At 40.8% G+C, this 11,873-nt stretch overlaps 2 protein-coding genes across 2 annotated transcripts in view; both read right to left on the bottom strand.

The window, feature by feature from the left end:
• Positions 1 to 3,658: 3,658 nt before the first annotated feature.
• EAPP (E2F associated phosphoprotein) lies at positions 3,659 to 8,531 on the bottom strand. The gene is made up of 6 exons (XM_066322126.1): positions 8,414 to 8,531; positions 7,780 to 7,961; positions 7,151 to 7,249; positions 6,699 to 6,822; positions 5,768 to 5,887; positions 3,659 to 4,259 (listed from the first exon to the last, which is right to left on the bottom strand). Exons 1-6 carry the CDS (start codon positions 8,485 to 8,487, stop codon positions 3,995 to 3,997), a joined length of 864 nt encoding a protein of 287 aa, XP_066178223.1. The 5' UTR covers positions 8,488 to 8,531; the 3' UTR covers positions 3,659 to 3,994.
• Positions 8,532 to 9,982: 1,451 nt separating this feature from the next.
• The window catches only part of SNX6 (sorting nexin 6), a 28,569-nt gene continuing 26,678 nt past the window's right edge, over positions 9,983 to 11,873 (bottom strand). The window contains exon 14 of the mRNA XM_066322125.1: positions 9,983 to 10,606. Within this exon, the coding sequence (XP_066178222.1) occupies positions 10,553 to 10,606 (54 nt within the window). The 3' untranslated portion in view covers positions 9,983 to 10,552. The remainder of the gene's footprint in view (positions 10,607 to 11,873) is intronic.

Below are 11,873 nucleotides of genomic sequence, written 5' to 3'. Positions count from 1 at the left end.
ACATACCTGCCCACGGGAACTGTTGCCACGATCCAAGTCTGCTGTTGCTTGTTGCAATTGCTCCTGGAGGAGTCCTGTGTTGATGTTGCTGCTTGAGTAAACGGTGGTAATCATGAAAGGCGCCTTTCTGTATGAACGTGTCCAAAGTTCAAGGACAAGTGAGGGATTCAGCACAACTAAAGCATTACTCCCATTCAAAGCTGCAGGAAGAGTATCCACATGGGACAAACGAGTCCAGTCTTCTCTGTTCCTATGATTCCTAACGAGACACTCTGCAATTCAAGTGGTAAGGCAAGCAAAATGCAGCAGCAAGAAAGGACCTGGGATGAGAGGAAAGGTAATGCCTAGGGGCATGCCAGCTTCAAAATCTCCTACCTCTGCCCTAACCCCGCACCAAATAGGTGCCCCTTACACTTTTTTGGTATGGTGCATACTCAGGAGAGGGTTTTTGCTAGTTAGCCCCTTATGGAACATTATTCCTCTGTATAGTTTCCCCTCCTTCACCAGCTCCATTCTACTCCTGCTTAGGGATTGTCATCAGGTAATTGCTTGTCCTGATACCACCTGCACTGACACTTGAGCTCTTGAAGGACATTTTCACGTGCTCATGTTTCCAGCAGGTCAATGCAAACATCGTTAACCTGACACTACAGAGAGCCTTTGTGTTTCACCTGCAATGTGAAGGGAGGTAAATCAAGGCCAGCCTGCTCTAGAGCACAGACCATTATGCCTATTACATGTGTTCCTCCGCACTGCTACCAAGAACCAGTTCTTCATACATTCAAAATTTCCTGTGTACACCTCTTGGCTCCTGGCACAGAGTAAGAATTTATCCTACTTCACATGATCCCACAGCTATGTGATACTGCAAGTTAGATACTTCACTAATGAGTCTGAATGTAGGTAGCAAAACTGAGATTGAAATCTTGTCTCGCACGTATCCCACGCCTCAGAACCAGTAGAGCTCCATTTTGTTTGTAGGTTTCATATGCAGAGGAAGGCACATCATAGTGACCAACCATGTGTTCAGCAGTTGCATCAACAGTTCCCTACTTCATCAAACAGAGCTTAAGTTTCTGCTGATTTGGAAACAGTAATTCAGTGTTTTTCTTATGTAATCCTGACGGAAGAACCAGCATGTTTATTTCTTCCTAATCTCACGTAACAGCATAAAATGAGTGTGTTTAGATCAGTAAAATACCACACCAGGGACTACAAAAGTAACCAAAGAGTTACAAGATTTTATTATAATCTAAAGCACAAAAGCTGTTACTCAGGTTTCTACCTCCTACATTCAAATATTTCTGACAATTCCTTAAAGCACATATAACTAGTTATTCCTAGTACTATTACGAGACAAAACACACAGATGAGATCATTTTTTTTTCAGACAGGCCCTTGTTCAAGGTACAGTTAAAAACTATCAGTCTATAAAAGATGTTAATGACTAATAAAAAACAAGAATCTGCCTCTAGGGCACATGCCTGGATGAAGACAGGGAAAGATCCAGAACAATACAGTGGCTTCACAGACATAAATACCGAGTAGCAGCAGCTCTTTGTGCTTCCATAAAGAAGCTGTAAACGTACTAAAGAAACAGAAAAAGATTACGAACTAGCTCTATGGTAATAGATCTGACTATAAATATATTCTTAAAATGTGTCATCATAAGGAGAAAGGACAATAAAGTCCAGTACTTTCTTCATATACATATTTATATGTACAACATTTAGTTGTATTACTAGGCTAATTACTAGGCATGTTGATTTACATGATCAGTGGCAGAACAGTCCATGCCAGCAAAATCAATATAAGCTCATCTTCCACTCTGTATAAAGAAAAGTTTCGATTTTTTGAGATCAAAAATCCAAATATCATGATGATTCCTTCTTTATCAGAGTGTCCTGGTTTGGGCTGGGATGGAGTTCATAGCAGCTTGGATTTAGTCAGAGGATAATGTTCTCACAAACACCACCGTGTTTTGGTTGTTGCTAAGTTAAGTAATAAAGCCCAAACAACAGGCCCTGACTGAGGCCTTAACAACAGGCCCTGAGCCAAAGATAACCTCTAAATGAACATTCCAACCAAATGTTATGTATATGTTCAATCATTAGTGAAGTAGTTTTATATGTTTTTATTTATTGGCAAAACGTATCTAGAAACCTAGTAAGGCTTTATTAGGGGAGTATAGGATCAAAGACAACTCCCTCAGTTCCTCCTGGAGCCCTGGTAAGGCTCTAGGGAAAAGCCAAAAGAAGGAAATTAGAAATTCTATCAGCTTGTTTGTTTAACAGTATAAAATCTGGGCTGCTGTCACAGCAAAGTCAGGGGAGCCTCGTGGCCTGCAAGGACACACCACTGGGGTTCCATTCCCAGGCGTGGTTCTCCAGTCCTTTGCTGTGGCAGCTTCCCCCCACAGCTGATGTTTGAGGACTGGGATGATGGGCAAGTGTTAGGGTACCTAGTGCTGTATCTTTCCTAATCACTATAGGCATTCTTTCGTAGGAACAATTAGGTGCATTGCTTATCTTAGCCTTTTCTTCTTTGCTAAGGATTATGTGCATTGTGTAGCCTGTCCTTTTGTGATTCTTTGCAGTTTTGCATTATAGTAAATTGCACTGTTCCTTAGGTTGGTGTCTGTGTCTGTTTCTGACCCTGCTCACTGGCAAAACACTAAGTGGTATTTTAGGGTAAGTCAGGGACTTTTCAGTGTCTCATGCTCTGCCAGTGAGGAGCTCCACAAAAAACTGTGAGGGAGCAGGGCCAGTACAAGTAACTGAATTGGCCAAAGGAGTATTCCACGCCCTAGAACATCATATCCAGTATATTAACTGGGGGAGTTACCTGGAAGGCAGAGGATCCCTGTTCAATGCCAAGCTGGCTCTCAGTCAGCAGGTGGTGAGCAGTTGTGTTGTTCTGGGGGGTTGACTCTGGCTGGACAGACACCAAAGCTGCTCTATCACTCCCCTCTGCAAATGGCAGGGGAAACACAAAAAAAGGTCTATGAGCTAAATATTGGGAGATCTCACTCACCAAATACCATCATGGGCAAAACTGGGGATATTAACTGAATTTATTACTAACAAAATCAGAGCAGGATAATGAGAGGTACTATAAATCTTAAAAACACTTTCCCTAAACTCTCCCTCCTTCTTGGGCTCTCTCCTCCTTCTTTCCTCTATTTCCACACCAGAAGTGCAGGGAGATAGGGAATAGTCAGTTTATCACCCATTGTTCCTGCCACTGCTCCAGGAGAAGTCAGAGACTTCTGAATTCTCTGTGGGAGACAGGAGACAGTACTCCACTAACTTCTCTAACAAGACTCCATCCCACAGGCAACAGTTCTTCCCCAACTGTTCCTATGTGGGTCATTTTTCCAGAGTGCAGTCCTTGCTAATAGTCACAAGTTCTATCAGAACACCTGCTCTATTGTGGGCTCCTCTTGCCATGGGTTTGCAGGTTCCAATTTTCTTCCCCACTGGGGCAGGGGGTGGGGGCAGTGAGCAAACAGTTGTGTGGTCTAGTTGCCAGCTGGGCTAAAACTGTAACACAAACCACATGTGCAAATCTACCAAGAAATCAGCCTAATGACATCAAACATTCTGGCTGAATGTTGTTTATCCCTTACTATAAATATAACCGATGCAGGTATGGAAAATCAGATACTATGCAGTATTTATTCCAAGAAGCCTTGAGACAATGAATGGATAGTATATACACAGGGAATGACTGTAATATACAGATTTTACATGGTATTTACAAAACACCTCATCTCCAATGACACAACCGCCTGATGGTGGGAGAGAATATTGCTCTCATATACATGCAGTTAACTGTATGCCTTTTATAAACCTTGCAAAAAGTCCAACCATTATAAAGTTCTCAAGATGAAAACATACATTTATAAGACCACATTTTAAAAAAGGTGATTGTGCCTGTACACTTCCCACACTCTTGAAAACAGCAGAGGACTTCTTCCCCCTGCACCTGCACATTAGGAGTGGCTGGCCAGAACATTGAAGAAGTGAAAAACTTCATCTTTATCCATTACTGCTACTTCAGTTGAGCATTCTGTACATAATACTGGGTGATATATTTCCTCTTCTTCTTGATTTGATTGTACAGAGTCGATTTCTTTGCTGTTCTTCATTTTCTTACTTCTTCTCTTTACCTTCTTTTTGTATTTCAGTATTTCCTCCTTGTTAACAACGCAGTTCATCACAAACATTGCTCTGTACTGTGTTTTGTAAGATTCGTGTCTATGGAAAGAAGGAGAAAATACAAGTCATACCATTCATACAACTCTGCTTCCAAGAAATCTGTTACCATCACTGAAAGTGGGATTAAAGACAGGAAGTAACATGCCAAAGGGCTGAAAGCCAAATAAATAAGAATTTTATAAACAGAAGTCACAGCTACAAAAATAATAAAAACATAGAATTGCAGCCATCTGTTGTTTCTTTAAGGCATTTTTAAAAAGTACTATCTGTTGCTGAAGGAAACACCCTGGAGTACAGTGGTATTGATACTGCAGCATTATGCACTGCTACATACAGCTCATAATAGGCAAAAGATCAGGAAGCTGTGAGTGTGAGTGACTCAACCATGGCACTGACATCCTAAAATGTTGTGCAAGTCTGAAATACTTTACTAATAAATAATATCACTGACATATCACACTGGAAGCAGCATGTCTATAATAAAACATAAAACAAAATTTCAGCTGTCATCAGTCTTAAAAACTGTGTATCTGGAGTATGTAGCAAAATTCAGTACTGTAGTTCAGTTTAACACAATGTCCCTCAGGCTGCAATTTTACAGCAGCCTTAATGAACACAACAGTGGCTGTAGAAGTCAAATCTTGAATTCTGCTGGCTTATTGCTTGTATGACACTGTGCTGAGCTATTTCAGGGGATAAAATCCAGGAAAGACCAGTCTGACAATAAAAATACGGAGTTTTTTGTCAGCGTAGCAAACAGAAATACTTAACTATAGAAAAAGGTCAAGGAGTACCAGAGCCAGCAAAGCAAAAACAGAGAAAAACAAGACCCAGTACTTAAGATGATTTTAGGCTGCTGTGGAATTTCATCCTCAATCACCAAAAATACTCAATAAATGACAGGTATTTTATTCCTCATTTCAGTAGCTTTCTTTCTACTTTACTGCCAGTTCTACAGTCCTTTCTGTAGCACATGTTAGCAGCACTTACTGGGCAGTCAGATACTGAAGAATGGCAAAACACACTGTGGATTCTCACCTAAATACCTTCCTGGCACTTTTAAATGTAACTACACTCAAAACTGTAACTGCTAAGACTCAAACCAAGCAAGAATACACTATTATCTTTATTTTGCTTAATCCTCCTTTAACAAGGCATTTTTAGACAAAACCTGGAATAGTTCTATGCTGCTAAACATCAAGCCAAAAATATATAGATATGTATCTCTAAAATCCTGAATCTGCCTGAAATGTTTGTTGAGTCTCCACAATTTATTTTTTTTTTATTTTGTTTACCTTCTCCACTCTGCTAATGTTCTACCCTATTCCACATCTCCACAATGCAGGTTAAACTGACTGTCATTCTTACAAACCAGCATCCAACCCTAAATCTGACTGACATCTACCTGCCTTCTCTTTATTAGGGCCACCCTGCAAGACGGAGCTGATAAAAATCCATAGATCAAACTGAACATATTAACAATACCAACGATCAAAAAAAGGAAACTACAGAAGGACCACCCCCCCCTTGTTGTTCACTGTTGTTACCTCTGGCAGTCCAGGCATAACGTTGTCATGCAGGCAGGGCAGTTGAGAACAGCATCACTGTTTGGAACAGCTGCAGGTTTGGCTTGCTGCTGCTGTGGTGCTCTTCTCTGGTTACGGTACCTACCAATTCCAGTGAGGAGGAAGAGGAGACAAAAAAGGGAAATTAAATGTCCTTGCTGTTGGTCACATCAGTTCAGTGTCAAATCTTTCTCTGCATTAAAATACACCAATTAATACTTAGCTCCTTCTGGACACTTTTTGCATTAACTCAACATAAATGAGAAGATGAGGGGGAGACACATACCAGTGTATTTTGATTTACAGAGTATTTTCATTTGGTGAGACAAATACATCTGGCATGAGAATTTGTGCCAAATAATGCTCTCCTCTGACAAGTGCAATCTCTGCAGGCAACATTCATTATCTTATTCAAAAGATTTAACTGGGAAATTTTACTTCTGCTGTAACAACCATTTTTCTACTCCAGCCTTCAAAAAACCCCCCTTAAAGTAGCTTTGTATTTTTCCTGTTTTCTCTGAACATTTTATGGCTTGCTAAATTTAAAGTCTTCCAAAACTAGAAACACTAGTATTTATCAGGAATAACTATTAATCAGCAGTCAAATTATCTTCAACATTTTAATTCACAGCATGGTTGTTTAGATGAGATCTACAGACAAAACTTAGAGAATTTGGAAATCTTGAGTTTAAAATTTTTAAAGTTTTGTATAGTTTTGAAGACTCAACTTCTATTACATACACCTAAACTACTTTACAGGCTTTTAAGTTTCTTATGCTTTAAGTTTATATATAAAAATATTTTCACTGCATGGATTTGATGGCGTTTGCTTTTTCTTTGCATTTACCATTTTTATTTAAAACTTTCAGTTGATGTTAAGCATCTTACAATTCAAATATTTAGGGTTGCTTACCCTCTCCTCTGTGAATCTACCCACTCTTGGTCCCTACTGTCTTCTTCTGGGTCATACAGCAGCTCATCGTTGGAGAGAATCCGCCGCTGAAGATGTTTTCTGTTTCTCCGGACATCCTGTGTATCTGGAAAAAATTGTGCAAGAACATGTTGCATCTGTCAGATACAAACTATCAAAATACACAATTTCCAGTTTTTGTTTTCCATCCTTGGAATAAATTTAAACTGAAACTTAAACACCTGGCTCGTCTCTCCTCCAAGTGCATGACCCCAAAGCACTACACTGGGATACATCATAAAACTGCAGGAACTACACTGAGCTGATACAGGCTGGTAATTCCCCTCAAAAATACTGCCTTCAAAAACAGCCTCTAGACCCCCTCAGAGGATTTTACAGGATCTGAGAGGTGAGTGGTACTATCAAGATGCCATTTTCTTGCCTCTGTCATTTACCTTTTTTATCTTCATCCTCTGAATCAGAATCAAAGTAAATGTCATCATAGTATTTTGACGTGCTGGAAGATCCAGTGAGCCCAGTACTTGAGGAAGTACCTACAGGTGATATTAAGTTTGTTAATAACAGCTCTTCCAGTTTATTCCCACACCCTTATCACTCACATCACTTGTGTTACTTCATTTACAGGCATTCTCAGAGCAAAGCTGCTCCCTCTCCTGCAAAGATGAACTTCGGGTACCATTTGAAGGAAAGTTTCTCCCAACACTCCCTTTAGACAGAGGGCACCACATCAAACCTGCCTGCCTCTGCCCTACATAATACACACCAGACCTCTTTAGTCATGTGAAAGAAATACAGGTGTGGCACACTGTTTCACAAACTTTGATTACAGTAAAATTCACTAAGAAAAGTCCCCCAAAATTTCAGGGCCACAGAAGTTCAAAAAAGACCTAAATGAACTGCCAGTCACAGCCACTGCACCAAAATTCCTATTCTGTGCTTTATAAATGTGGCAATGTAAATATTACTGCATATTCTTAACTACACAACCAAAACCTAAAGATGATTTGGCCACTGTAACATAATTCATGATTTCATATGCAAGCAGATGTTAAATGCGATTTACCCATTTCAGGTGATGTCCATTTGCCTTCCATAGTCTTCATGGTGGTGTTCAGTTCTGCTTCCATCTCCTTTTGGAATTCATCATCGCTGGAAGACTCGCTCTCCCCTGTCAGGCACTCCCGTATCAGCTTCCGCTTCTGGTCAGGAGTGCCGTGTAGGAGCACATCCACCTCATCCTCTGAGCTACAAACATTTGAGTGGGACACACCTAATTATTACAAAGAAGCTAAAACGTGGACACAGTCACTTGGACAACGAACATCTGAATGGCGTGGGTGCACTGGAAAGCGCTTATTCCTGAGTTTATGGGTAATGTGCATATTAAAACACTTTATTAGCTATAGGGTATTAAAACTGGTTTAAACGTAACGGGGCTTCAGCGGACTGCGTGCGGCCTGTCACACTGCCCCCGCAGCTCTGGCTGCGCGCAGGGAGCTGTGCGGTCACAAACATAAACGCGCCGCTTTCAAGGGAATCGCCACGGCTGACGGGAGGCCGATCCTCCCGCACTCCGCGGGCAGCCCGGCCCGGAGCCCCGGCGCCCAAGGCCCGGCACCGCCGGCGACGCTGCGCGCCCGGGCCAGCACACGCCGGGCGGGGGCCCGAGCCCACCCCCGGCCGGCAGCTCCAGGCACCTGCTGAGCGCTCGCTCCTCGTCGCTGGGCTCCTCCACCACGTAGGGATCGTCCTCCTCCCGCAGGCGGCTCATGGCGGCACCTCAGCCACCGCCACAGCCAGGCCCGGCCCGGCCCCGCCCCTTCCGGCCGCGTCAGGGCGACTTCCGGTGGCCAGGCCCCGCCCCTCGGATGCCCCGCCCCCTGTCGGGAGGCCCCGCCCCCGCGGCCCGGCCGCTCCAGGCCCCGGCCGCAGCGAGGAGTTTGACGCGGATCTTCTCCCTTTTCTCCTTCGAATTGCAAGTCCCCGGGTCACGTCTTAAGCACTGTTTTCCGGAATTACCGAGCCAGAGTTAGAGCTTTTAAGAGACACACCCAATACCAAGAGGCTTGGAAAAAATTTAATGAGCTGGTAACACTCAACAGCGAGGACTAATCTAAAAACTGTTCCCACATCCTACTTAAAATATTTACAGTATCGTTAACTATATATATACATTGTCATGGTTGTCCCTTGTAGTGTATTTATAGATGAGTTCCTTAGGAATTATACTGTTATATCTAGAAGATGAACAGCACAGTATTGGTGTAGTAGGCATTGCTGGGGATACTCCCCGTACTGGGTTAAGTGGCCAAAACCCACCGAGCACTGGTCATCGAAGCCTGAGCTGATGGGTACACGAACGAAAGCACAATGCAAACTTCTCTGCCTTGGCAATGTTTGGATGTGCAAGGCGGCAGGGTAAGTATATACACTGTGCAATTCACCCTATCTGAGAAAAACAAAAACAAACCGCACTCCTCGGTGCGGCAGTACAGGGCATGTGTGACCACAGAGACATTGACACTGACCTGCATTTCTGTACCGTTCACCCAAACCTCACTGCTCCACTGAAGGTCCACAAACAGCATGTGTTGCTTATAAAGCACTGTGAAGAGCAGTTCATCAAGTAAAGCCTAATTTTATGACATTTGTGAAATTATACAGCATAGCAGCACCTCTTGGGAAAGGGTCATAATTCAAGGGAGGGAGACCAATCAATACAACTAACAATAGTGGATTCAAAGCTTTAAGACTTAAGAGTCCAGTTAGCAGAATGAGATTCTTTTCACGCATTCTTTTACAGGGGTCACCTTCACTATTTTCCTGGAACAAAACATTTTATCTGTGTCACAGTGGGGCAGTATTACTTTTCACTGGTATCTTATGCACCTTCTGAACTCTGTTCTACTTTATTTCCCCTTTCTTGGAAGAAAGCCAGGAAGTTCTCTCAAACTTATTTCTGCCAAAGAAATTGCAGAGTCAGCCACCAAGCTCAAAACAATTTAAGTACACTGGATAGGAAAGTCACAGACAAACGGATAAAACCTGAGAATGCAAGTGAAAAAGTACTGGGCGAGTAGTGTCAGACCAATCCAATACTTAGTCAGTGGTTTTTACACGATGAATAGAGAAAAAAAAACCAAAAAAACTAATTTACTAGAAAATACTAAGCTTATAGATGATAGTGTCTGCGTCATTTTAGAAAAATCACTGATTTCATGGTTTATTTTACAATAATTGGATTAGTCTACAAGTTAAGGCAAACATACTAATGCATCTGCTTTTCTTTTTAAATCATAGTTATAAAGGTTACACAAAGTTCTCCAAAATTTCTAAGAAATGTTCACAATTGAAAAAAAAGATAAGTTTTTTGATAGAAGTACATGGAAAAAAAAAAAAACTAAGACCGTGTATACAATGCCATTATAGTAACAATATTCAAATATCTAATGGTAATACTTAGGCCATTTGAACAATGTGTTTCAAATGGTGATCTTCAGAAATTACTTACAAAGGTAAATAAGATTGCAGCCGTATCATAGTATTCATAACATGAACATTATTATATTGGCTATTTTCACAAAACCCGAGCATTTGGTTTCTGAACAATGAAAGCGTATAATGATTAAATAAACATGAATATGTATGTATAACAAGTATGCGGCTCATATAGTCTGGAGCTACTTTCAGGTGTTTTAATTCTTTTGAAAGAAGAAGCTTGCTCATGTGCACTTTTGTCAAAAGTTTTCTCCAGGGAACTGTAAATGCCTATTTAAAGTCATGGAAACAAAATCCAGAGGAGGGCAGCCCTTGTTAGTGGGAGGATGGAACGTAGCTTATGTGTCACCATTTAACACTGCCAGGCAGCTCTGAAGAAGCTGTAAGTTACCCTGTAAAAAATAAAGAAAAAATGTCACCACATTTGTCTTCTTTCTTTTAAGCTTGTGACAGAACAATGTTTTTTAAAAAGCAACGACACCGTTAAAAAGGAAGAGACAGGTTTTAAACTTATGGAAAAATATGTGTAACTTTTGTATTAAAAGTTTTTTTGACTATAGTGTCACAGAAATAAATTTGAGATTCAAAAATAAGCACTTAATACCTTTCCATGTTTCTTCTTAGAGGTCTAATCTGGCCACAAAAACCACTCACTGCAAAGCACTCTCTTAGCAATGAAATTCACAGTTGCAAAGTTTAAAATATTTTATATAGCAGGGCCATTGCTCTGTCTCTAGAGTGAGATTCCCAAAGTGTAAGTATTCATGTGTCACACTGAATACTGTATTCATCAACAGATATTAAACAACTCATAGCACTTGGGATCTCCTTGCTTATAGCAGCCATTGGAGCTGCGAGATTTGTTCAAGGAGGAGAAAGAAAGACAGTGTGAGAAAGACAGCAGACTGATTTGCATGCTTAGCCAGGTGATTTAACCATCAATTTGGGTTTAGCCATTACAGCTGGAGCTACAGAAGGGATTATCACAACATTAACTCATCTTAACTCTAAGCCAAGCTCTGGCCTTCTTTCCAAACACAGTTTTTAATCTTATTTAAAGCATTCTGGCTGTACCATAAAAATATATAGACTGATTTTCAGGTATCTGAATGAATTTAGAGAACTGATACCCTTGTGAATTAAGCAAATGTGATTGACAAGCCAGAATTTACTTTGCAGGAAAAAAAAAACCCACCAAAAGAACCCAGTATTCGTATGTGCATTCATTTATTTTTATATCACTTTCAACTACTAGCTATTTGCTATGAAATACCTGTACTACATTTGTTCCCACATCTATGTAAGAAAAAAATGTTGAGCTGTTGACAGTGTTAAGAGTAATTCCTATCAGGTTCAGATAAAATGCAGGAACAAAGAAGTCTGAATGCCCAGCTATGAACATGGAAGAAACTGCTGACTTCTAAAACTTTTTTTGGATCAAAAAAGAAACACGTAAAGAAAACTTCAGACACACAAAAGCATGTAACTATCTGTGATTTGCATGCCTTTTATAAACAATACACAGAAGTCCTTAAGAATTTGTAATTACTTTTTCAGTAAAAAGCACTACAAGAGACTTGTGATAGATAAACAAGACATTCATTCCTGAGCCCCAAAAGGTAAATCATAATTTGATGCTCCCTTCAGGTTCTTATAATC

This window comes from Sylvia atricapilla, chromosome 6 (genome assembly GCF_009819655.1).
Source record: "Sylvia atricapilla isolate bSylAtr1 chromosome 6, bSylAtr1.pri, whole genome shotgun sequence".
In the NCBI taxonomy this organism is placed as follows: domain Eukaryota; kingdom Metazoa; phylum Chordata; class Aves; order Passeriformes; family Sylviidae; genus Sylvia; species Sylvia atricapilla.
Note: the sequence above shows the minus strand (reverse complement) of the source record. Positions and strands in the feature narration are given on the sequence as shown.